This window comes from Myotis daubentonii, chromosome 2 (genome assembly GCF_963259705.1).
Source record: "Myotis daubentonii chromosome 2, mMyoDau2.1, whole genome shotgun sequence".
NCBI lineage: Eukaryota > Metazoa > Chordata > Mammalia > Chiroptera > Vespertilionidae > Myotis > Myotis daubentonii.
In genome coordinates, this window is record NC_081841.1 from 2,603,842 (window position 1) to 2,627,064 (window position 23,223).

The 23,223-nt window shown below is 59.6% G+C and overlaps 1 protein-coding gene across 2 annotated transcripts in view; it reads left to right on the top strand.

The window, feature by feature from the left end:
* PHF21B (PHD finger protein 21B) overlaps positions 1–23,223 on the top strand; it is a 51,354-nt gene that overhangs the window by 22,418 nt on the left and 5,713 nt on the right. For both annotated transcript variants that reach the window (XM_059681402.1, XM_059681403.1), the window contains exons 3-9: positions 8,745–8,837; positions 9,232–9,582; positions 12,001–12,138; positions 19,561–19,612; positions 20,180–20,256; positions 21,710–21,764; positions 23,043–23,065. In XM_059681402.1, coding sequence (XP_059537385.1) covers positions 8,745–8,837; positions 9,232–9,582; positions 12,001–12,138; positions 19,561–19,612; positions 20,180–20,256; positions 21,710–21,764; positions 23,043–23,065 — 789 coding nt within the window. The remainder of the gene's footprint in view (positions 1–8,744; positions 8,838–9,231; positions 9,583–12,000; positions 12,139–19,560; positions 19,613–20,179; positions 20,257–21,709; positions 21,765–23,042; positions 23,066–23,223) is intronic.

A 23,223-nucleotide genomic window follows, 5' to 3' on the forward strand; every position in this document is an offset into this window, starting at 1 on the left:
TTGTCCACTTCTTATGGTTCTAGGGGCCTCGAATACAGCGTATAAATGTATATTGTGACCTATTTATGCATTTTGGTTCTCTATTAAGTTTTGATACTTTATTTGCTATTTTTTCATATTCATACTATTTTTTAACAATTTCTTAGTGATTTCTCTCTCAGCACTTAGCTGTCCTTCGTTCTTTTATTTTTCTCTTTCATGATGCCATGTTCTTTGGAAGCCTGTGTAGACCAAGTGAATGGCCTTTCAGGCTTCCTCCACGTGCACAGGAGTCACTTTTTGAATAATAAGAATTCTGTGTCACAGGGAGAGGGGGCATCAGGATGTTAGAAATTCTCAGGTGGGCGTGGCCACAAGAGGGTGGAACCACTGCTCTAGGGTTAAAGCTCAGCGACCGTCGTGTGGATGCAGGACCTGGTGCCGTGTGGAACATTCGCGTGTGCGCAGGTTGTGTATGTGCAGATGCAAGCGTGGGTCACATCAGGGTTTGTTCGTGCAGACCCTGTGTCCTTGCACACGTGTGTGCTTGCACCATCACACCCCAGCACTCCAGGGCCAAGAATGGAACCGACGTTTTACTCCTGTCTGTTCGCAGACCTGCCGTGACCCCAGCCCAGAGCAAGGAGGAGGGGCCAACCTCCTCCCGGGGTCCAGGGACACAAGCCCCAACCCCCATGCTCCAGACGTGGATGGAACCTCAGTATCCAAGACATATGCATCGAGTTTTGTTTCTACATTTAATTCTACCTGTGGTGTCTTCTGCCTCCTCCTGGCTTATTCCTGCTAATCCTTTAAGAACTGACTTGGCACTTCCTCCTCCAAGAAAGTCTTCCCTGACTGCGCAGAGTGAGGCTGGATTTCCTCAGCTGGTTTGCACAGTCCCGAAAGCAGGAGCGGGAGCCACACACCCCCTCCCGTGGTGCCCCCCCCAGCTCTCCCGGTGCCTTGCCAACGCTGGGAACTCAGCCAGTGCTTGATGTTTGTTGTTGTGGTTCAGATTGGGCTTGCCCTCCCCTCATCACTCAGAGGGGAATCCTCCCCAGTCTCACTGTGAGAACCTGATGGGGCTCCTGGAGGTAAAACCCACGAAACGGTGAGGCCCCCAGGAGTCTCTCACTCAAGCGAGTCCACACTCGGCCTCCACAGTGCGCTGGTTACTGCTATGCCTTCCTACCTGTGCTGGTTCCAGCTGCTTCTCTGTGACTCCTGTGGCCACTTGTCCGTCTCTCTGGGCACCCTCACCACCCTTCCCGGGCCTGTGCCGAGTTGTCTGCGTGAGGAGCTTCCTGCTTTGGAGGGTCCCAGGAAACGTCACCCCATGAGGCCCAGGCAGCTTCACGCACTCCAGTATGTTAACTGCGCGAGTGAGCGAGGGCTTGTGAGTGCAGGCCCTGTGCCCGGCCTGCCCGAGCACCCCGTGCCCACCACAGAGCAGCCTGTGCCCGGCCTGCCCAGCACCCCCGTGCCCACCGCAGAGCAGCCCGTGCCCGGCCTGCCCAGCACCCCCGTGCCCACCGCAGAGCAGCCCGCGCCCGGCCTGCCCCAGCACCCCGTGCCCACCGCAGAGCAGCCTGCGCCCGGCCTGCCCCAGCACCCCGTGCCCACCGCAGAGCAGCCCGCGCCCAGGCCTGCCCCAGCACCCCGTGTCCACCACAGAGCAGCCTGCGCCCGGCCTGCCCCAGCACCCCGTGCCCACCGCAGAGCAGCCTGCGCCCGGCCTGCCCCAGCACCCCGTGCCGCCACCGCAGAGCAGCGTGGGCCACAAGAGCCATGATCGCACCTCCGTCCACTCGGGCCGGCACAGCCAGGACTAGGTTCCAGCTTCTTTGGTTTTTCGTTTCTTCCCTTTAACAAAACGATGAAAATGCACAATGGCCCAAAAGGCCCAGATCTGTAGTCCTTACCCACTTCCTGGAGCAAAAAGGGAGGAGGAGAAAAGGGTCCCCTTACCCACCTTTCATGTTTTCATTAACTTCAGAGCGATGGGCCTGGAAAAGCCAATCGGAAGCAAAGCCACCTCAGAAGTTGATGAAGAGGCGGAGAAATTTGAATTTCAGAGCCAGGCCTCTCTCTCAGGACTGTTTTCTGCTGTGTCGCTCCCCCAAGGCCCAGCCGTGTCACCCATTAGGGGCGCGTGAATGTGGACAAACGTGAATGTGGACAAACGTGGCGTCTTTGCTGGCTGGAGAGTGGACAGTGCCTGCAGGGGGCAGCCCGGGAGCCCACGTGACGCCCTCCCCCAGCCCCTCCCCCACCCAGGACTCCAGCGTCAGCCTCTGAGCCTGCGTCCGCGTCCACTCGGCCGCACCTGTTGCCGCTTGGCTGCGCCGGCCAGAGCGAGACCAGAGGTATGAGCGTCCGTCGTCACTGAAGGGCTCAGGTTTGCAGATTGACAAGGCCTCTGAGTTCTTGGCACAACCAGGGATCCCACTGCCGGGCACCTCCACCCACTCCAGACGCAGTGCTTGCACTTGGGGAGCAGGGAAGGTTTGGTGAGGCGCTTCCCCAAATAAAGGAACTAAAACCCAGAAAAAACGGGATTGACGTGCAGGAGTGAGGTTTCCAGGGGAAGGGCGGCACCTGGCTGTGCAGAGAGGGGTTGTGTTCAGTTGGGATTCAGGGAGCTGAGCGAGAGGGTCTTCGGGAGCCACGCCAACGGAAACGCCAGGCGGACGGAAAGCAGGCGGGTGGGAGGGGCGGCTGTCATTATGCACCTCGTGGCAGGACTGCCCATCCAACTGTTTCCGGGTTCCGAAGAGGCCAAGTGGATTCCCACAGTGGGCACCGCTGCCCGGGGCGGCCCAGCAGCAGCCCTGGGGCCCACACCCCCGTCTCCCCCTGAGCATCAGGTCCCCCGGGTCCCCACCCCAGGCAAATCCCAGTATCTCCGCCATTAAACAAGGAGTAAATGGAGTATTGACGGGTCATTGGCCGCGAGATTTAATTTGGAGCCATCTTGCCCGGCTGTAATGGGCTGGCGATGACTTCCTCTCTCCTCCGCTGTCATCCGCGAGGAGCTGAGTGATGAGGAAGAGATGCACAGGGTGAGGACGTCCCGTAAACCTGGTGACAGCCCTTTGTCACTCCTCAGCCCCTCCCCCAGGTACCTCGTGGGAACTGCCTTGTGTCCCGGGGAGCTGGGTCTCAGGCCCTTGCCCGGGCACCTGTGGGCACTGCTCACCCGCTCTGTGCTGCCCCACGCCCTTCCTTGCAGGCTAGTGACTCGGTGCCATAGGGAGACGGGCGCTGTGCCCAAACCAGCACAGTGCCCCCCTGGTACAGACGGCCCGTGCTGCATTGATTAAACCATCTGCAGTGTTAAAACCCTTCCTGTACGTCCCACTTAATGGCGTAGCCACGCTGTGAGCACAGGTCAAGCTCGCACAGGGGGACGCTGATACGAGCGGTTCAGGGACCTTCCTGAGGCCGCCTGGGGGTGTGGGGAGGCCGGGTGTGGGTTCTGGGAGTGGGGGAGCCCGCTGGGTGTAAGGGGGTCTGGCATCCAGAAACCCACTGGAGAGATGGGGGTGTCTCTCCTGCAAAGTGAGCGAGCTCACAGCGCGGGCCTCGAGCTTCGGCTGCGGGTGCTGCCCGGGGAGCTCTGGCCACTGTCCCCACTCGCGTGGGCCCCACCCTCTCCCTGCCCCAGGCCTGGGGTCATCTCAGTGTCAAGTTCATTAGACCTTTTCTGGTGACAGTCTGACCACCTGACCCTGGTGGCCCCACCGCGGAGGTGGGGAAGCTGAGTCAGGAGGCGAGGGCGCTGGTCCAGACGGACTCTGAAGGGGGGGCAGCAGGAGGATGGTTTCCATTCTGCACGGTGGGGGGGGGGGCACCCGGCCCTGGGCCCTGCCCCCCAAGCTCCAGGTGGTTCCCCCACAGCCGTCACCTCCATCCCCAAAGTGCGGCCACCAAGTGTCACGGCCCCTCCGTCCTGCAGGACAGGCCGGTGCAGGGACGCACTTCTGAGGGAGGTGCGTTTATTAAGTGCCTCCTGTGTGCCGAGCCCTGCGGTGGCCGGGACACGTGCTACTGCTCCATCCAGGGCCCCCCCCCCCCCCGTAAGCCCGAGGGCTGTGCTGACCCTGCAGGGGACACTGAGCTCCTCCGTGTCCTCCGTTCCCCCCGCAGGGCAGGGTCGGGAGGAGGGGGGTGGGGGGGGAGCCAGCCCACCCTCAGGTCCCTCCCACACCTCACCAGCCACCCGCCTGGGGCAGGTCATCCCCCTGCCCCCCCATTTCCTCATCTTCACAGGGGCCTGAAATCACCCCAGATCTGAGGGAATCGGCAGGCACAGGCATGCCCTGTCAGCGCGAACCCCCGCCCTTCCTGTCCACCTCCATCTCGGCTGGCCGAGTGGTGCCAGGTCGGGTTCACGGCTCAGCACAGAGTGGGTGGGCCCCTGCCTTCCTACCTCTGTCCCCACCGCCCAGAGTGGCTGCTCAGTCAACGAATTGGTGCCAACAGGTTAAGAAACCGGGGGATTTAGTCCTGTTCTCCTAACGGCTGCTGGCTCAGGAGCCCCGGGTCTGCTGGAATGTTCTACCTCATGCTCTGGGTGGTGCTTCTTGGGTGTAGACATTGGTCTCAATCCTTGGGGTGACACTGAGCCCCAGGGCTGCCCCTCAGGTTGCTGCCCGCACCCAGGAGGCCTCTCCCAAGCCAGGAGCCTGTGGGCCGTGGCGGGCACCCGGGCGGGCACCGTGCAGATGAGCGCCGCCTTGGGTAGCTCCCAGGGCGCCGAGGTGGCCGGACGCTGAGGCCAGGCCCGTGGGAGCGCGTCAGCCGTCACACGTGGAAACTAGATTTCCTAAAGGACCATTTCCCGAGGTCCAGAGGGCGGATGGGGCCGCTGTCAGAAACTCCCATCGCCGCGTCTGGTCCTGGTTGCTTTTGAAGATGCCTGCCTGGCGGGGCTCTGCATCCCAGGGCCCAGGCAGTGGCTCCGGGGCCTCCCCAATCTCGGATGTTGGGGTGCACGAAGTGAGGGGGACAGGTGGTCTGTGGGGACCAGGGGAAGGGCAGGAGCCAACTATTCCATATTTTCCTGTTGCTCCAGCCCCCAGGAGGCCGCCCTGGAGACATCCCCAATACCAGCTTGCCCCGGACCAGAGGGAGGCCCCCCCAGGGTCTTCCCGCGGCCTGCGAGGCTCCAGCCCAGCCCTGGGTCCTCTGTGCGCACCGCCTCCCTCTCCAAGGCTCTGAGCTGCACCCTCACCTGTGCGTCCTCCCGTGGGCGCCCCCCCCATGCAGGCAGCCTGCTCCCTGGCCTTCTAGCGGGGCTGCCCCCCAGGGCCCCCTGCCAATGGCTTTGGATAAGTTCCGCAGGCAGACAGAGCCGGGCAGTAGGCAGGTGTCTCCCCCTGGGGTTCAGGGGTGCCCCGACGCCTGGATGGGGGATTCAATAGGGTCCTGATTGCCCCCCCCACCAAAGGCCAGTTCTTTTGCAGACGTGGCATTTCTCTGTTGAGCTGTGATGTGGCGCGGTAGCTGGTCGTGTGGTCGCTGCCACCACACAGCCAGCCTGGCTCCAAAGGCCGCCGTCTGTGGGAGGTTCCCACCCCACCTGCCCTGCCCCGCCCCACCCCCCACCCCACCCGGGTGCCACTCGCGGGCTTCTGCGCGCCTCCAGATCACAGCCTAATTCTTGGTCCACGATGCCATCTAGAGTGTGTTTCCTACTAAATAGCGGAAAATTACCCTTTCAAGTTAATGAAGCCGCTTGGCCACACTGGGCTGCTGAGGGGACCTTGTAAACGTCAGCTCAGGCCGTCCGCCTCTGCTGGCCCTCGGGTCAGGGTCACCGGGACCCAGCCCCTGCGGACTGGAGCCGCCTGTGTCCTCGGCCCTAGCGCTTCCCTGCGGCGCACGCCCGTCCCTGGCACACGTGTGAGAGGAGGAGCTGCTGGGGTGACTCTCAGCGGCAGTGTGCCCTGCCCTCTGGCCCTGGGAGCGGGGAAGGCGGGGCTCCCCTGCTGGGGAGGCGAGGACAGAGGACAGCGATGCTCAGGTGACCCGGGCCGCTGGGAATGAGTGGCTCTGGGATGTGCCCATCACAGCCGTGACACGCATGTGGGCGGGCAGAGGTGACAGGGGTGCCTGTCCCTGGCTTGTCACATGCACCTGAAACGCCCGTCGCTCCTCTGTGGACGAGCAAGGGGTCGGGAGTGGGAGTGGGCGCTGGCGGAAGGCCGGCTCAGTCGTTCCCGGCCGAGAGGAAGGCGCGGTCGGTTCCGTCTGTGAATAAGCTGCTCCACACGCCGGTGAAGGGGCCTTACGTTGCATTACTATTTACTGGCACCGGCCAGGTGGGAGCTTGGTTGTTACCTTCGCCCCGCGTCACGGGGCTCCATCCAGATGCAAGCAGGTTGCGGCTCCAGAAGCTGCTCGGCCGCCGGCTGGTGGAGGGACGGAGGCCAAGGCGGCTCCTTGCTGTCCTGCCGGGGGCTCGGAGGCCTGGCTGCTGCCCCACCTTCCTCAGCCGCTGCCAGGCGCCCTCCCGCTGCCGGCGCCCCTCCCGCTGCCGGGCGCCTGTTGCCCACGCGGTGGCTGGTGCAGGGCGAGGGCCACACGCAGCCCAGTGTGTCCCCGCCTCGAGCAGCCAGCGCACACCTGTCCCCTCGGCCTCCCACCGGCCTGGGTGTCTGAGGGCTCCCCGGCCGCCCCGGGGACTCCGGTGATGAAGTTATCTTTGACATTTATGGCCCATTTTCCCTATTAAAATGCTGAGGGCTGTACATGTAGTCGTAAGGAGCTCATTCATGTTGACGAAAGGGCGGCCATAAACTCCCGGAGCTCGAGGAATGGCCTCCGGGTGGTGTCCGGCCGGCCGGCTCACGTCCTCTCCGCGTGTGGAGGCCGCAGCCCGCAGGAGGAGCACAGAGGGTGGGGGCGACGGGCCCTCGGAGGAAGCCCATCATTCCGAGAGGAGGCGAATGGGAGCTCTCAGCAGCCTCGTTTTTAGCAAATTCCTCTGGAAAAACCCCATCCCCCATGCGCCTCCCGCTGCCCGGGCACCAGGGTCACCCGCACCCTGTAGGGTGCACCTTAAAGCGTCGGCACCCCGCGCCCCAGCAGCCATGTACACGCCAGCGTGGGCCGGATTGGGGCCGGGTGCCGGGGTCCAGCCCCAGCGGGTCCGGGGTCCCCTAAGGCATAGACGGAGTCGGCGAAGAAGGAATGACACGGAGACAGCGTTTAGTTGATCAGCAGCCTAGCCAGGATCTCTAGCCAAGTTCTGGTCTGGATCTTCAGAGAGGTTCTGTTCAGGTTCTCCAGTCAGGTTCAGTCACCAGGTTCTAGTCAGGCTCTCCTACCAATCTCCGCAGTCAGGTTCAGTCCAGGATCCCCTACCATGCTCTCTCGCCAGGCTCCACCTCCAGGCTCCGAGGCCAGTCCCTGTCCAGGATCCTCTGGCATGCTCTCGCCAGCGAAGTTCTTCTGTCTCTAGAGAACGTTCTGTGTAGGTTCTGTGCCTAGGCTCTGTCTCTCTTGGTCCTGTCTTCCAAGCCCTGTGTCTGAAGTTCTGTCTTATAAGTTCTGTGTCTTGCTGTCTTGTTACATCTGTATTTATACCAGTTGATTCAATCCTATCAATCTCTATTACAAAGGTTAGGGCGTTTCTTATCTCCATTCCAGGGAGTAAAGATTATGTAGCTTAAGCATGATTGTTCATAGTTAAAGTGATTAATTACCCGCCTGGCACTTAGTTGAGGGGTTTTATTCCCTCCCTAACTTCAGGGGAAAATCCCTACCTGGGGATTCAACCTTTCTCGGAGAGGTGACCTTGGTTAAAACACAGCACCAAGAAGGTGAGCAAACATATTAAGAACCGTCTGCCATATATGCCAGGTCCCTTGAAACAGCAAGGATGGACCGGCTCCCGGCAGCCGGGCAGTACCATGTGTAGTTCATGGCGTTGGCAGGGGACGGTGCCCGTTCTGCGAACAGCCCACAGGCCTGTGCGGGAGGGCGGTTTCCTTGTTGGTGACCGAGTGCTGAGAACGAGGTCAAAGCACGGCTCCCATTTCCCCACGACCGCGGGCCCCGCCCTCGCGGCCTGTCCAGCCGCCCTGCGACCCTCCTCCCGCCCCGGCTGCACGTCTCAGGCGCGGACAGAAGCGCTGGTGTTCAGGCACCGACCAGGATGGAGGCTTAGCACCACAGCCTCTAGAGCAGCGGTTCTCCACCTCCCTCACGCCGCGACCCGTAATACAGCTCCTCATGCTGTGGGGACCCCCAATTTCATTGTCACAGATTGAACATAATGAAAGCATAGTGACTCATCACAAAAACAATATGTAATTATATATGTGTTTTCCGATGGTCTTAGGCGACCCCTGTGAAAGGGTCGTTCGACCCCCAAAGAGGTCGGGACCCATAGGTTGAGAACCGCTGCTCTAGAGGCTGCGGGACACAGGGACAGAGGGAACGGAAGACCCAGAGACGGGGGCTTGCGTGGCATTTCCTCCTCACGGGCGGAAGGCCAAGGTCAAGGTGCTGGCTGATGGGGTCCCTGCTGAAGACCCTCTTCCCGGTGGCAGGGGGAGGCTGACAGCCTGCTCGCACTGCTGTAACAGAGTCCCACAGACGGGGGTGGGGGCCCATAAACCACAGAATGGACCTGCAGCTCAGTCCTGGCGGCCGGAAGGCTGCAGTCAGGTGCCAGCAGGGCGGGTGCGGGTCCTTGCCGGGTGCGGCGTGCGCCTCGGCCTGGCCCGCCTCAGCGGCGCCCTGTCTTCCAGGCTCTGGGATCCATCCCTGCTGTGCCGGTCACGGGTCCGCAGGTCAGCTCCTTGCAGAGGCTGGCCGGGCAAGGAGTGGCAGTGCTACCTCAGGTAAGCCGCCCGGGGCGGGCCCGGGGTCTGTCCGTCTGTCCTGTGGTCTCCGCCCCAGCCCCTCGGCACGGAGGCTTTGGTGGGCACGGAGCTGGCGGAGCCCCTTCCCTCGCCCGTCTCCTTCTGTCCTGCGGAGGCGCTCGGGCGGGCACCCGTCGTTCCCAGTGAGGAACTGGAAATCAACTTAATGGGCGATGACCAGGATTTTAAAAAATGGACTAGACCAGGCTGGCCTCGAACCGGGCAGAAGGCATCGAGCCGCCTCACAGCATCGCTCTTGATGACTCATTTCTGGACTGGGCCATGCAGGGACGGGGGTTTTTTAATGGGGGGGGGGGAGGAATGGTTAAAAGAGTTGACCACCCACCTGTCTGTCCGTCTCCCCTCCCCCCAGGTTAGGCCAAAGACTCTGATTCCAGACAGCCTCCCCGTCACCCCCGGCCGGGACCGGCCACCCAAACAGCCCCCAACATTCCAGAAGGCCACCGTGGTCAGTATCAAGAACCCCAGCCCAGCCCTCCCCACCGCCAACAACACCGTGAGCCATGTGCCAGCGCCCGGCAGCCAGCCCCAGGCCCTCGCGGAGCCGGCCGCCATCTCGTCCTCTCTGAGCAGTGCCGGGGTGGCCTACGCCATCATCTCCACGGCCCCCAGCAATGCCACTGCTATCGCCCCCAGCGCCGCCGTGTCCGTGGTCAGGGACAGCATCAAAGTCCAGCCCCTCCTCATCAGTACCGACAACAAGGTGAGGCTGTGCCCGCGGCAGGCTCCTGCCCAGGAGGTGCCAAGTGAACGAGGCCGGGCAGAATGAGACTGGAGGGCAGGGTGGCCAAGTGGTCGAATGGATAAATGGGGTGGAAATGAGTGATCGGCGGGTGGATCCACGCTTGAATGAATGAGGGCACAAGTAAACGGGTATGTGATTGGAAGAATATATGGCTGAGCGAAATGCCAGCAAAACAAGAATGATTGGTCGGTGCGTTAATGACTTCATTCACTGGGGTAAGTGACTCGTAAGATGTGGGCAGAAGGGATGACAGCAGGGGAGCCCCCTACTGAGGACGGCTCTGCGGGCGGAGTTAGGCAGCCAAGGACTCCTCTGGACCCAGGTGTCTGAATGGAAAAATCTCAGATTTAAAACAAACTAAGATCGTCTCCCTGTTCCCTCCAAGCGCCTTCTGACTGTGCTTTCGAGGCCTTCGGGGCTACGGAGAGCGTCCTTTCCTTTCTTTGGCCTCTTTTCCTGTTCCGGGTTTGGGGTCCATCAGGCTGCCCCCCTCGTTTGCGGCCAGTGTCGCTTCCACTTCCCGGTCTGAAGGTTGGCACTCCCCTTCCATGTCACTGCATGCAGCCTATTTCCGGGGCCCTCGCACCCCGGGACCGTGTCCCCAGGGACTCTAAAAGCCTAAGGCAGTGCTTCTCAACCTCTGGCCCTTTAAATACAGTTCCTCACGTTGTGACCCAACCATAACATTATTTTCATCACTGTCATGTTGCTACTGTGATGAATCATCATGTAAATATCTGATATGCAGGATGGTCTTAGGCGACCCCTGTGAAAGGGTCGTTGGACCGCCAAAGGGGTCGCGACCCACAGGTTGAGAACCGCTGCCTAAGGAGTTGCTGACGGGCTCTGGGCTGATGCGGTCCCTGTGGGGAGCTGTGGACCCGGGCGGCCCGGTCCAGGGCGAGCTGAGCAGCTGCTGTCCCGGCTTCACTGCAGCCTCGCCAGCACCCAGTGCTGTCGCTTCAACACTTTGCATTTAATCGGTGCAAACAGGCACCCGCTGTTGAAAGTTGAGTGATTTGGTTATTATTAAGCTTGGATGTTTTTCCTAGACTTTTCAAGAATGCTGACTCCTGTGTCATTTGAGGATATGCTTTGCCCTTTTTTTCTATGGGGGATCTTCGTGTTTTTCTCCCCGTGAATATAAAAAGGGGCATTATTTTCCATCCAGAGAATTCTGGGACTTTAAACTGATATGAAGAAGAACAAAGAGCCTTCCCTTAAGCCCGTGGTCGGCAAACCGTGGCTCGCGAGCCACATGCGGCTCTTTGGCCCCTTGAGTGTGGCTCTTCCACAAAATACCATGTGCGGGCGCGCACGTACAGTGCAATTGAAACTTCGTGGCCCGTGCGCAGAAATCGGTATTTTGTGGAAGAGCCACACTGAAGGGGCCAAAGAGCCGCATGTGGCTCGCGAGCCACGGTTTGCCGAGCCGCAGTTTGCCGACCACTGCCTTAAGCCAATGAAAGAGAAGCCATCTTCTCCTCACAATTCATAGGATAGTTCTCCCGTTCTCGGGGAAAATGCCAGTTCAAATTACTCCTGGCTCGGCCCTGAATTGCTTCCCTGGGACCCAAGAAATATAACAGTTTTTCCCCAATTTCCTGTCCAAAGACTGAAATGAAATAGCTGAGCCCCAGATGGGAGGGAGCCACCCAGGGAGGCTGGGCTGGGCTGCACAAGTCAATTTCAGACTTTCCAGCTCTGACCCTCCAACAGACCCAGGGGTCACCCTGAGCCCTGGTGGGGGCTGCTCAGGTGAGTCTCTGTGAGGCCTGGAGCCCACCCCCTCCTTCTCCACAGCCCACCCACCCCTGGGCTCCGCAGGGCTCCTCAGTGAGAAAAACAGCATTATTCCCACCCTCCTTCGCCCGCCTCGGCCAAGTGGGAGCACCTCAGACACGGTGGCCTGGGGCCCTGCAGTAGGGACAGAGCAGGGAAGTGTCCCGGCCCCCTGCTCCCCCTCGGCCTCAGTTTACCTGCATCTGCGTTGGGGATAAAGGAGCTGACTTCTCCTGCCCTCGCTGCCGGGGGTCGGCATTCCGTGGAAGCTGAGGGTAGAGGCAGCGTGACCTCCCGAATCCACACCTGGGACACGGGAGCACGGGACGGAACCCAGGCCCCGGGTCCTAAGCCAGGCCCGTTCTCCTGCAGACCATCCTCACGGGGAGGGGCTGTGGAGGCACAGGCCCTGCCACAGCCTGCAAGCTCCGTGCAAGCCGCCTCACCCGTGATCCTGCCACTGCAGGGCCTGTCACCCAGGCCCCCCCTGGACCTCCCAGCTCCCCCTCCCGCTTCCCTCCCTCCCACCCTCACCCCTTCTAACCCCCCCCCCCCAAGCACCCCTCATCCCCCTCCCTGCGCTGTACCTTCCAGGTCATCATCATTCAGCCTCAAGTGCAGACCCAACCCGAGAGCAAGGCCGAGTCGCGGCCGCCCACGGAGGAGCCGTCTCAGGGAGCTCAGGCCGCCAAGAGGAAGGAAGACCGGCCCCCGAGCCAGGAGAACCCCGAGGTAGGCGCTGTGGTCCGGGGACTGCTGTCGGGGTGGGAGGGCCTCACGGAGGCAGCTGACAAGCCCCAGCCGCCCTGTGCAGCGGGGGCTCCGAGTGGGGGCGCTGAGCGCAGGCTGAGTGGCCCGCCCGGGGCTGGAACCTGCTGCCTGCATTTGCACCCCTGCTGCTGGCTCCCGGGTGTGACGGGCGAACCCCTCCGTCCCGTCGGTGAGGTGGGAGGTACGGCTTCTCTCCTGGCCATGAGTCCACGGTGCCTGGGACGCTGCGGGGCACCCACCACCGAGCCCTACAGCCCTGGCTCCGTCTGGCCCCTCCGGGCGGAAGCACTGGCCCTAAAGCAGCCCTGGCTCTTCTCTCTGCTGTGGCCAATCAGGGCTCTTCTCTCTGCTGTGACCAATCAGGGCTCTTCTCTCTGCCCGTGACCAATCATGGCTCGTCTCTATGCTGTGACCAATCACAGCTCTCTCTGCTGTGACCAATCACGGCTCTCTGCTGTGACCAGTCATGGCTCTTCTCTATGCTGTGACCAATCACAGCTCTTCTCTATGCCTGTGACCAATCACAGCTCTCTCTGCTGTGACCAGTCATGGCTCTTCTCTATGCCTGTGACCAATCATGGCTCTCTCTGCTGTGACCAATCACGGCTCTCTCTGCTGTGACCAGTCATGGCTCTTCTCTATGCCTGTGACCAATCATGGCTCTCTCTGCTGTGACCAATCAAGGCTCTTCTTTCAACCACTGCCCAGGTCTGGTGCGGGAGGTGCTGATGTCTCCTAAAGGTGCCCATAGAACTTTCCAGAAATTGTACATAGCAACACTCCCCCCCCTCCCCGCAACCCCTGCGGAAGGAGGAAGGAGGACGGGCTCTCACTGCCCCTCCTAATGCCACCTGCACCGATGGAGGTGGGAGAGGCAGCGGCTTTGGGCCACAGCAGGTGAGGGCCCTTGTGCTGCTGCTGCGTCCTGGGCCTTTCCCACGTGCCTGCCCGCCTGGCCCCCTTTCTGTCCCTGCCCGGCTCCCATTTATCGCACGTTGCCTTCAGACACTGTCTCCGCCCGGCAGCGTCCCCTGACCACCCCGCCCAGCGGGAGAAGAGGCCATGGGGCTCCCACAGCGCCTTAGGATTCTTGTTACCAATGTCTTTATTGTGAGAAGTCATCTCAGTGCGATCAGTTATTCGGGAGCATGACTCACGCCAGGCTCTGCTGACGGTGGGGGCCGGTCAAGGGCGGACGTGTCCTGGCCTCAGGGACACTCACCTGCCACCGACAGGCACGGCCTCGGGACTTGGTTAACAGATGCCAGGCGTCACCGGAGAGTCACCCGTTCAGACTCTGAGGTGCAGAGAGAGGGCCGGCTTCCACCGGGGAGGACCCGAGGGCTGGGCGCACGAGGGGCGTGACCAGCAGGGCCCAGGGGAACGGGCAGGGTCTCTACAGAGGGGCGGGAGGCAAGAGGGAGGGCGAGCAGGGAGAGGGTGCTGCCTGGGCAACCGCATGGAGGTGGGAGGGCTCCGCATGCCCGCGGGAGTCAGCCGGGGTGTGCCCCCTGCACGGATGGTTCCGCAGCCCGGCTCAGTGGACCAGAGCCCCACCCTGGAGCCCTGACGCCGGCTGCCGCGGTGGAACTTCATTCCTGGGTACTAGGGAGCCATGGCATAGCTTTGAGCAGGAGAGGGACGTGGTCGTTGTCCTGCATGTCCACAAAGCCTGCGGGGATTCATCCGGGCCGACCTGGAACCAAGGCTCCTCCGTGGCCCCAGGCCCAATTTTATCTTGACAGACAGGCATTTCGGTTCCATGGCAACGGGCGAGCACTCCCAGCACCTGCTGCACCGTGAGCTCTGGGTCTGGCTCGGAGCCAGGCTCCCACCAGCACCCCTCTGTCCCCCGTAGGTCTTGCACACTCTTAACCTTCGGGAGGGCTTTCTGGGTGGATTCTTTGTTCTCTCAAAGTTATCTTAGTCGATTATTGCGCATTTATACAATTAGTATAATTACATCTAACTACATAATTATCATAAATACATGTAATGGCTTCAATAGAACTTGCAATTACAGCGGGTCTCGGCATAAAAATCCTGTCAAGGTTTCTTTTTAAAGAGGGCTCGGAGCAGCCGTGGCGCCTTCGAACCTGTGCACGCGCAGTCCCGGTTAAGTGCACGAGGCCACCCGTTGTCCTGGCCTCGGGCGTCATCTGACCGAGCTGGCCACCCTCGGACCACCGTGTGCCCTGCACAGAGCCAGCCAGAGCAGGGCCAGCTGGGGAGGCCCTGACTGCATCCCCAGCCCGGCCGCCTCTGGGCCACGCCTGTGCGCTCAGATGCTGCCCCCTCCATACCAGCCCTGCCGCCAAGGCCCCAGTCTGCCCGTCTCTCCCCGGCTGGGTCTCCCTGCCCCTAGCTGGGCTCCTCCCTGTCCATTCACTCTGCAGCTAGAGGACCTCTCAGAAATAAGGAAGTCACGCCCTTCTTGGAATTCACCCACGTACACACCATCAGGATTCCTCTTGAGCGTCCCCATCTGCACACCCACAGCAACAACAGATAAAACCTAGGTGGGGACAAAGGCGGGATAGAACCAGGCTACCCTGCTTGTACGGGAGCCAGTCTGAGCCTGGGTCACAGCTGCACGGGGGGTGGCGGTGGGGGCGGGGGGCGGGTGGAGGGGGGGGGGAGGCCCAGGCAATTACAAACTGGGAAGGGAAGGTTAAGCAGGAGGGAGAAAAAGTGAAAAATAAAACTAACAGAAAAAAAGGACTTGTGCCCCAAACGAGCCTGTAGACGGAATTCTCAAACACAGGAAGAGCTCTAATGCTGGGAATGACAGTAAATCAACACTTGGAACAAGATCAGGCGAACACGAACAGTATTTGAAAACCTGGTAATGAAAACATGGTGATTAGAGGAAATAAAAAGAACCAGACACAAAGAGAAAAAGAAAAACACAACAACAACAGAAAGGAAAAAACAAACGAAAAGAAGCAGGCAGGATGGCGATAGTGCTGCTTGGGGTTGTCCCTGCAGGTGCAGCACAGACGCAAAGTTAAAAACACACTCACTGGCGGGTGCAGGTAGAAGCAGGAAAGAGCCAGGAGGGGGGGAACCAGAGCTTCCGTCGCACGGGAGGGGGGCTGGGGGAGGGAAGAAGCAATAGTTGAAGAGCGAAGCTAAACATTTTCTAGGATTGAGGAGCATCCACGTGAGTTCTTAGAACAAAAGTCATCTCCGTCTCAGGCCGGATGAATAAGAGTAAATCTAGAGGCTAGACATCTGTGTCCAAGAATAGGAAGGAGAGATCGTGAAAACTACTAGGGCAGCGCCACAGGCCGCCACCAAGGAACGGCGGGCACGCTGGGGGCTGCCAGGAGCCGCAGAGTCACGCCCGCAGACCGCTGAGAGGAAGGAACTGCCAACTCGGTTTCACACCGGCTGAACCCATTCTTCAAGGGCCAGGGCAAAACACACATCGTTAGACATAGAAAGACTGAGGCCTGCCACCCACAACCACCAGTGAGAACTGTGCTTAGTGAGAAGACCGAGAGCCAGCACGTGGGTGTGAGGGCCACCACAAGCACCACGGTCGTTTCGTGGCAGGTAGTACCTTAAACACAGACTGCAAAAAATTACCCACTTTTTTGTTTTTAATATTGATTTCAGAAAGGAAGGGAGAGGGAGAGAGAGAAACATCAGTGATGAGAGAGAATCATTGATTGGCTGCTTCCTGCACGCCCCCCATTGGGAATCGAGCTCGCAACCCGGGCATATGCCTTGGACTGGAATCGAACCCAGGACCCTTCAATCCACAGGTTGATTCTCTATCCACGGAGTCAAACCGGCCAGGGCCCCAGTTTTGTTTTTCAAAACGGGTAAAAGGAAAATTCTAGGCGGCAATAAGAAGTTGGTCAGTGATGTTTTAGAGGAAGTTAGAACATGCTAAGGTTAGCGTGTTGAGAAAGATAGAAATATTAACCTTCCCAAAAAAAGAGAGAAATATTAATTTTAGACTTCATTAGGAAAAGGTATAGCTAAGAACATATACTTCAAACATCTACGCTAATTGCTAAAAGTAATAAAGTGCCACCTATCACTTCTGAGTCAGCAGAGGAAAAGGAGGTGAATGTGGGACCTTCCCCCCCAGAAGACAGGAAAGGATGTGAAAAGAAAGGATGACACACGGAAAAGACAAACTCATCACCACAAAGAAGGAAACTGCAAAGCTGGAACCCAAGGACCGAGGGGAGAGGAGGCCGAATGGCCAAAGGACTGGAGACAATGCAACCTGAGCTGGAATTATTTAGGGAAAATAATAAAAACGATCACAGAAATAAATACGTAACTGGATGGGCAGAGGGTACCATAGACGTGGCAGGAGACACAGCGAGGGACAACACGGGCAGAAGGGAGGAAATTATACAAATGAAACAGGAAGAATGAGCTTTTGAACATTAGAAAGCGGTACCTACAGAAGGCAAACAAAGAAGGTCCAACAACAGGTAGATAATTGGAGAATGGGAAGGAGGACACCAGGATGGTGGAGCAGGATACAGTCAAACCCCAGCAGTCCCCGCGGTGCTGTGAATTAGAATATAACACGGAGGCAGGTGGCTCCTGTGAGCTGCCTGTTACCCGTCCTCACATGAGCACGGAAGTTATCTCCTGTGGGAGGCAGGGGAGGCTGAGTGTGGAAGCAGGAGCCTGTGCCCCGAGGCCTGGTATTCGCCCAGCCCAGACTTCCCGGATCCGGCCAGTGGAGCGGTGCCGGTCCTGGGGGCTCCCAGAGGCCCTGCCACTGCCCAGTCAGCCGCAGGGCCCGGAAGTGATAGGGAAGCCAGGGGCCCTGCCCTGCAGCCTGGACCCAGTCCCCTGCAGCAGCTCTGTGGCCCCTTCGTCATGTCATTAGTCTGGCATTAACCCGGGTGCACCTCTTACAGGACTGGGATGTGGGGACCCCCTGTTCTTGGTGTGGGGATGCTCCCGTGATTTTGAAGTATAATCCACAAACGTTTATGAAATCCTTTGGTTTGCACATTGAATGACCACGCTGGGCACAAGGGGAAATGGTCAGTCCGCGTAGAGACGGCCCAGGAAAGGCACTGACCTTCAACGGAAGGGAAAGGGTCCTGATCCAGTGACTTCGGAGGGAGACGGCCAGGCTGGCCCCTGACCTGTCCACGCAGCACAGCCAAGCGACACGGGACGGTCCTGAGGACAGAGCCCCGGACTGTCCGCCCAGCCGGGCTGGCCTTCAAGCGGAGAGGCTACAAAAAATTTTAAAATATATATATTTTTATTGATTTCAGAGAGGAAGGGAGAGGAGGGAGAGAAAGGTAGAAGCATCAATGATGAGAGAGGGAGTGAGCCCACAACTTGGGCATATGCCCTGACCAGGAATCGAACCATGACCTCCTGGTTCATAGGTCAACGTTCAACCACTGAGCCACACAGGCTGGGCTACAAAAACGTTTGTGGGTTTTTAAAAAATTTTTATTGATTGATTTTAGTAAGGGAGGAAGGGGGAGAGAGAGAGGGAGAAACATTGATTTTTGTCATTCCACTTATTTATGCATTCATTAGTTGATTCTTGTGTGTGCTCTGACCGGGGAATTGAACCTGCAACCTTCGTGTATCAGGACGATGCTCTTATCAGCTGAGCTACCCGGCCAGGGCTGCAAAAACGTTTCAAATCTGCTAAGAACTTGGGAGGTGGGCTCCCATGAGCCCTTCAGGAGAAACTACAGACTCAACCTCAGTTGATCCCAAGCAGCTGGGGCCACTTTGGCACCAACACTGAGGCGGCACCTTTAATTAACTGCAGAGTGAAGCCGAAACGGGCTAAGGATGTCGGCCGGCGGTTTAAATGTTGCCTGCTCCAGTGAAGGGCCAAGGCTCAGCTGAGTACAGTTGAGAGGAGGAGGGAGAGAAGGTGGGAGGTGGAATCAACGGTGGGATGGTCTTGTCTGTTGTAGTTGGGACTTAAAGTGAATCAGAGAATATCATTGACAGCTGGCAAGTTGAGAAGTCTTTTTAATAGCAGAGAAGTAAAAATTAGAGAGGATGAACAGTCACTGTTTGAAATGATGTAGAAAACCCAAGAGAATGGATGAAAAACTCCCACAGACACTAAGAGAATTCAGCGTGGCGGCGGGTGTCATATTAATGTACGAAACTTTATAGACAATCCCTTTTACAATAGCAACAAGAAGAGTAAATGCCTCGGAATAATCATAATAAAATATCCAACACCCACTTGAAAGTTTAAAACCCCCGAAGACAAAAAGAATAGAGGCGTACCGTGGTTTGGGTAGGAAATGTTAGTATTATATAAAGTTATCGTTGTGCCCTAAGTTCATTTATAATTTGGACATCATCCCAGTAAATATGCCCATTGATTCCCTTATTCTCAGAGAAATTCCAGGTGGATCCGAAACCTACATGTAAAATGTGAACTATAGGTACTGAAATAAAACACAGCCGACTTGCTTTATAACCTCAATCTCTAGCCAAGATTCAAAAATCCACACCGCAAAGGGAAATATTCATAAATCCCACCACATACAGTTCTTTAAAAGTCCACATGGCGCCCAGAGCCCCGGGAATGGCCAGCTTCGGGGCGGGGTCTGTTCACGGTGACCTCCCACAGAGGCGGGCGGCCTCGCAGGCTGGCTCAGTGGAGAGTGTCGGCCTGCAGATCGAAGAGTCTCGGGGTTCCATTCCTGTTAAGGGCACATACCTCGGTTGCAGGCTCGATCCTGTCCTAGTTGGGGTGGTCGGGGTGCATGCCCGAGGCAACTAATCGATGTGTCTCTCTCACATCGATATTTCTCTCTCTGTGTCTTTCCTCCTCCTTTCCACTCTCTCTAAAAATCAATGGAAACATGTCCTCAGATGAGGGTTAGCCAAAAAAAATAAATAAGGGCAGGGGGAACGGGGTAATGGGAAGGTCCCGGTGGGAACCCTGCCAGGCGCACTTCAGCCAGGTGCCCAGTCGGCATCACTGGCCAGTGGCCAGCACGTCCCCGACAGGATGTAATGAGAAGGCATTTCCTCTGTGTCTTCTTCCCCAGCCCACGACCCCGCTGTAACCTGAGAACCTCATCAGGCAAATCCCAGTGGAGGGGCCGCCTGCAGAGTGCCTGCCCGCCTCACAACCATCAAGGCCATAGAAACGAGGGCTGCTGAGAAGCTCACAGCCCAGAGCAGCTGAGGAGGCGTGAGGACTAAATGTCACGGGGGCCTTGGGTGGGGTCCCGGGACAGAGAAAGTCCATTAGGTTAAAGCTAAGGAGACACAGTGAGGAGCCAGGGCATACGGGTCTGAGCAGTGCCTGTAGAATGAGTGAATGATGAATGAATGGATGGATGAATGAATGAATGGACGAATGATGAAGCGAGGTAACACTTCTCTGTTTCCTCCCCTCAGAAAATCGCCTTCATGGTGGCGCTGGGCCTGGTTACCACGGAGCACCTGGAAGGTAAGGTCCGCAGCAGGACGGCTGGGACTGGCCCTCATGACAGGTGGGGCGGGTGGTCTGCTGGAATCAGCCCAGAGCAGTGGGTCTCAGTCCCCCTGGTCAGAGGGCAGCGCCCGAGGGTGAACCAGCTTCTGGGGGGCCCGCCCCAGTGCCAGCCATGGCGGCCAGCCCAGGCCTCTTGGAAGGCTCCGTGCCTGGGGCTTCGGGGGGGCGAGGCCACCTGAGCCACAGGCCTGGGAGCCCTTTGCCTCAGCCAGGCCAGCATCTGCCCAGAGGCACCCGGTGTGCAGGGTTCTAAGAGAGACAGCCCCAGGCTGGGTGACGGCCCACCGGGCCCTGAGCCGAGTGGGTGCCTGGATCCCGGACTCCTGCCACCTCCCTGCCAACCGTCCCCTCCAGCCTGAGCCCAGTGGGCGTGTCCTGCCTGGGGGTGGGGAAGGGCGATGCCTGGAGACCCCGGCCTGCTCCGGGCACCGGGCATCGGTGCTGTGCAGACAGGCTGTGTGACGGCGGGGCCGTGATGGCTCCTGGGCGGGAAGGATGGTAACCACGGCGTCTGCCTTGCAGAAATCCAGAGCAAACGCCAGGAGCGGAAGCGGAGAAGCACCGCCAACCCCGCCTACAGCGGCCTCCTGGAGACCGAGGTGAGGCCGCCTTCCGCAGGGAGCGAGGCTCCGGCCGGCCCCCTCACCCTCCCTCCCGGTCAGCCATCCTGCTTCGCCCCGGAGCCCAGGGTCCATTGAGAGAGGAGCAGGAGACGGACGTGTCGGCTGAGCTGTCACACGCGTTCCCTGGGTGCGGGTCGCAGGGCACGGGCAGTGGGGCACCTGGGAGTGACCCCCTCGCTGGAAGCAGTGTTTCTAAGGCCCCAGAGTCCAAAGCTGGGGCAGAAGCGTGTCCCGAGGCCGGCAGGGCTCCGGGGGCCTGGAGGGGTCGGGAAAGTGCCCTGTGCCTCCCCGGGGGGCAGCTGGACCAGTTGTCCCAGGTCCACATCCTGTGCATGGAGCTCGGTGGGGAGGGTGGCAGCCCTGTCCCTGAGGCGGGTCCCCGAGCGCCGTGGCCCGTTTGTAGGCGTGTCACCGGAGTGGCCGGTTCTCTGGTTGATGAGGCCCGTCCCTTGCTGTTCGTGGACGAAACCCTCTCTCTCTGACCTGCAAAGCCAGACCCTGGTCTCCAAAGCCTGTGGCCGGGGCCAGAGGTGACCTGTGAGCACGTCAGGGACCAACGTGAAGCCGGTGCCCTTGAGCCCTGGACACATACGTAGGGTCAAAGGCAGCCCCTCCCAAGGCCGGACCTCAGCCCGAGAGACGGGGTTAAGCCAAACAAGACTCTAGACCAGGGGTGGGCAAACTTTTTGACTCGAGGGCCACAATGGGTTCTTAAACTGGACCGGAGGGCTGGAACAAAAGCATGGATGGAGTGTTTGTGTGAACTAATATAAATTCAAAGTAAACATCATTACATAAAAGGGTACGGTCTTTTTTTTTTTTTTTTTTAGTTTTATTCATTTCAGACGGGCCGGATGAGGCCCGCCGGCCGTAGTTTGCCCACAGCTGCTCTAGAACAATCCTTCTGTGCAATCACAGCCAGAGCCCCCTCCAACCACCAAGGCCGAGACCGCGTGGCCTGGGGTGGGAGAGCCCCCTCTGGGAGCTTCCGTCTGAGGCCGCCAGGATGCAGAGGCCCTTCTTGTCTGGCGCCAGGGCTCCCAGGTCACAGGCGGAAGTGGGGGTTGGGAGCTAACCCGTAGCACCCCTTGTTTCCCCCCGGACCCCAGCGCAGCCAAGAGGGAAGACAGACGGGCAGATGGGGCACCACAGTCCGCTCTGTTACTGATTTGCCCCGTGTGGTCCTCATGTCCTTCCTAGTGGGACAGATGTCCCCACAGGGAGCGGGGACCACTCCGCCCTGGTGAGGGACAGGCCCCTGCCCACCTCCTCTGCCCGGCCCTGCGTCCCCGGGCCTGTCCCCGTGTCTGCCTCCCCGGGTGTCCAGCAGGGCCCAGAGCCTGGGTGGGGCTGTCGGTGAGCCTGGGCAGGGACTGCGGCCTGAGGAGGGCTCCCGACGGTGGTTTTGTCTTGTTTTCTGTGCCTGCAGAGGAAGCGGCTGGCGTCCAGCTACCTGAACAGCCCCCTGTTCCTCACAGCACGAGGTGAGCAGGGCCAGGCCCCGTGGTGCCCACGGCCACTGCGGCAGGACCCGCCCACCACAGAGCTGACCTGGGTCGGGGTGAGGACCCAGTGCCAGGAGGGGCCCTCACTCCCACCGCCCCCCCCCCCCAGCACCTGCATCTGCAGCCAGTGCTTCCTGGCCTCTGCCCTGTGGCCCTGCCCAGGTGCCACCTGCCACCACACAGCCCTGGAGAGAGCCTCTCCTCCCCACCAGGTAGCTGGCCGGGTGCCTCACACACCCTCATGAGCTGCCCTGGGCAGCACGTGGGAACCTGGAGTGCTCGGCCCGGCCTCATGACTCACTGTGGCCAGGACCAGACCGCCCCCTGGGCCCCGGGATCCTGCCGCACCTCAGGGCACTGGCAGGCTGGGACCTGGCCGGGCCTTCACCCCAGGATGCATGGGCCCCGCCCCCTCTGCCAGCCCTGCCCACTGCAGGACCTCGGGGCCAAGAACCCAGCCTCCACGAACATCCACAGTCACAACACCCTCCACGAGGGTGCCCTTCATCCCCAGTTAGAGAACAAGTGGTCCTCGGGCAGGAAACGACCTGCCTCCTCTTGGGACTCTGACCTTTGACACGTCACGCCGCCTCCCGGCCTTGGTTTACTGGTGTGTAAAATGGGCCGTGAGGACGGTGGCACAGGGGTGAGCATGACAGCGCTCTGTACGCTGTGGAGTGTGCACATGAAGCAGGGCCTCCCACTGCTGGTGGCGTCTGCAGCCCGGCTTGGTCATTAGGATGTGTGCTGGGCCTCACTCACTAGAATGAGTGGGCTACGGGCAACAGAGGAGTTCAGAGTGAGCCCCGTAGCCCCACTGGAGCGATGCTTCCCTCCCCCTATGCTCCTGCTGCCCTGCTCCTCGAGAACTCTGGCCACCACGAGCCTGGTCCGTGGCGTGTCCTTGCCGTGACCAGGGCAGAAACTCTTACTCCCATCGTGCCCTGGGTGAGAACCTGGCCACACTGGGGCCCGTGATTCTGTGATTCTCCCATCATGCCCTGGGTGAGAACCAGCTGTCACTGGGGCCTGTAACACTCCCATCATGCCCTGGGTGAGAACCTGGCCACATTGGGGCCTGTGATTCTGTGATTCTCCCATCATGCCCTGGGTGAGAACCAGCTGTCACTGGGGCCTGTAACGCTCCCATCATGCCCTGGGTGAGAACCTGGCCACACCGGGCCTCATGGACTCCAGTCCTGATTGGTGCTCCCCAGATGCCCACTAACATGTTCTCGCCCTTCCTCCCTGTGCCAGCCAATGAGGACCCCTGCTGGAAGGTATGTGTCCCCTTTCTTCATACCCAGGGGGTGGGGCATGCTTTCCCGTCCAGGTAGCATCACTCCTGGCAAAGGTGAGGGCCAGTGTCCTGCTGCCCTGGGGCGGAGCAGAGGGCCTTTGGGCTCTGCCCTTGGTGCCCAGAGCTTTGCCCCTGTCC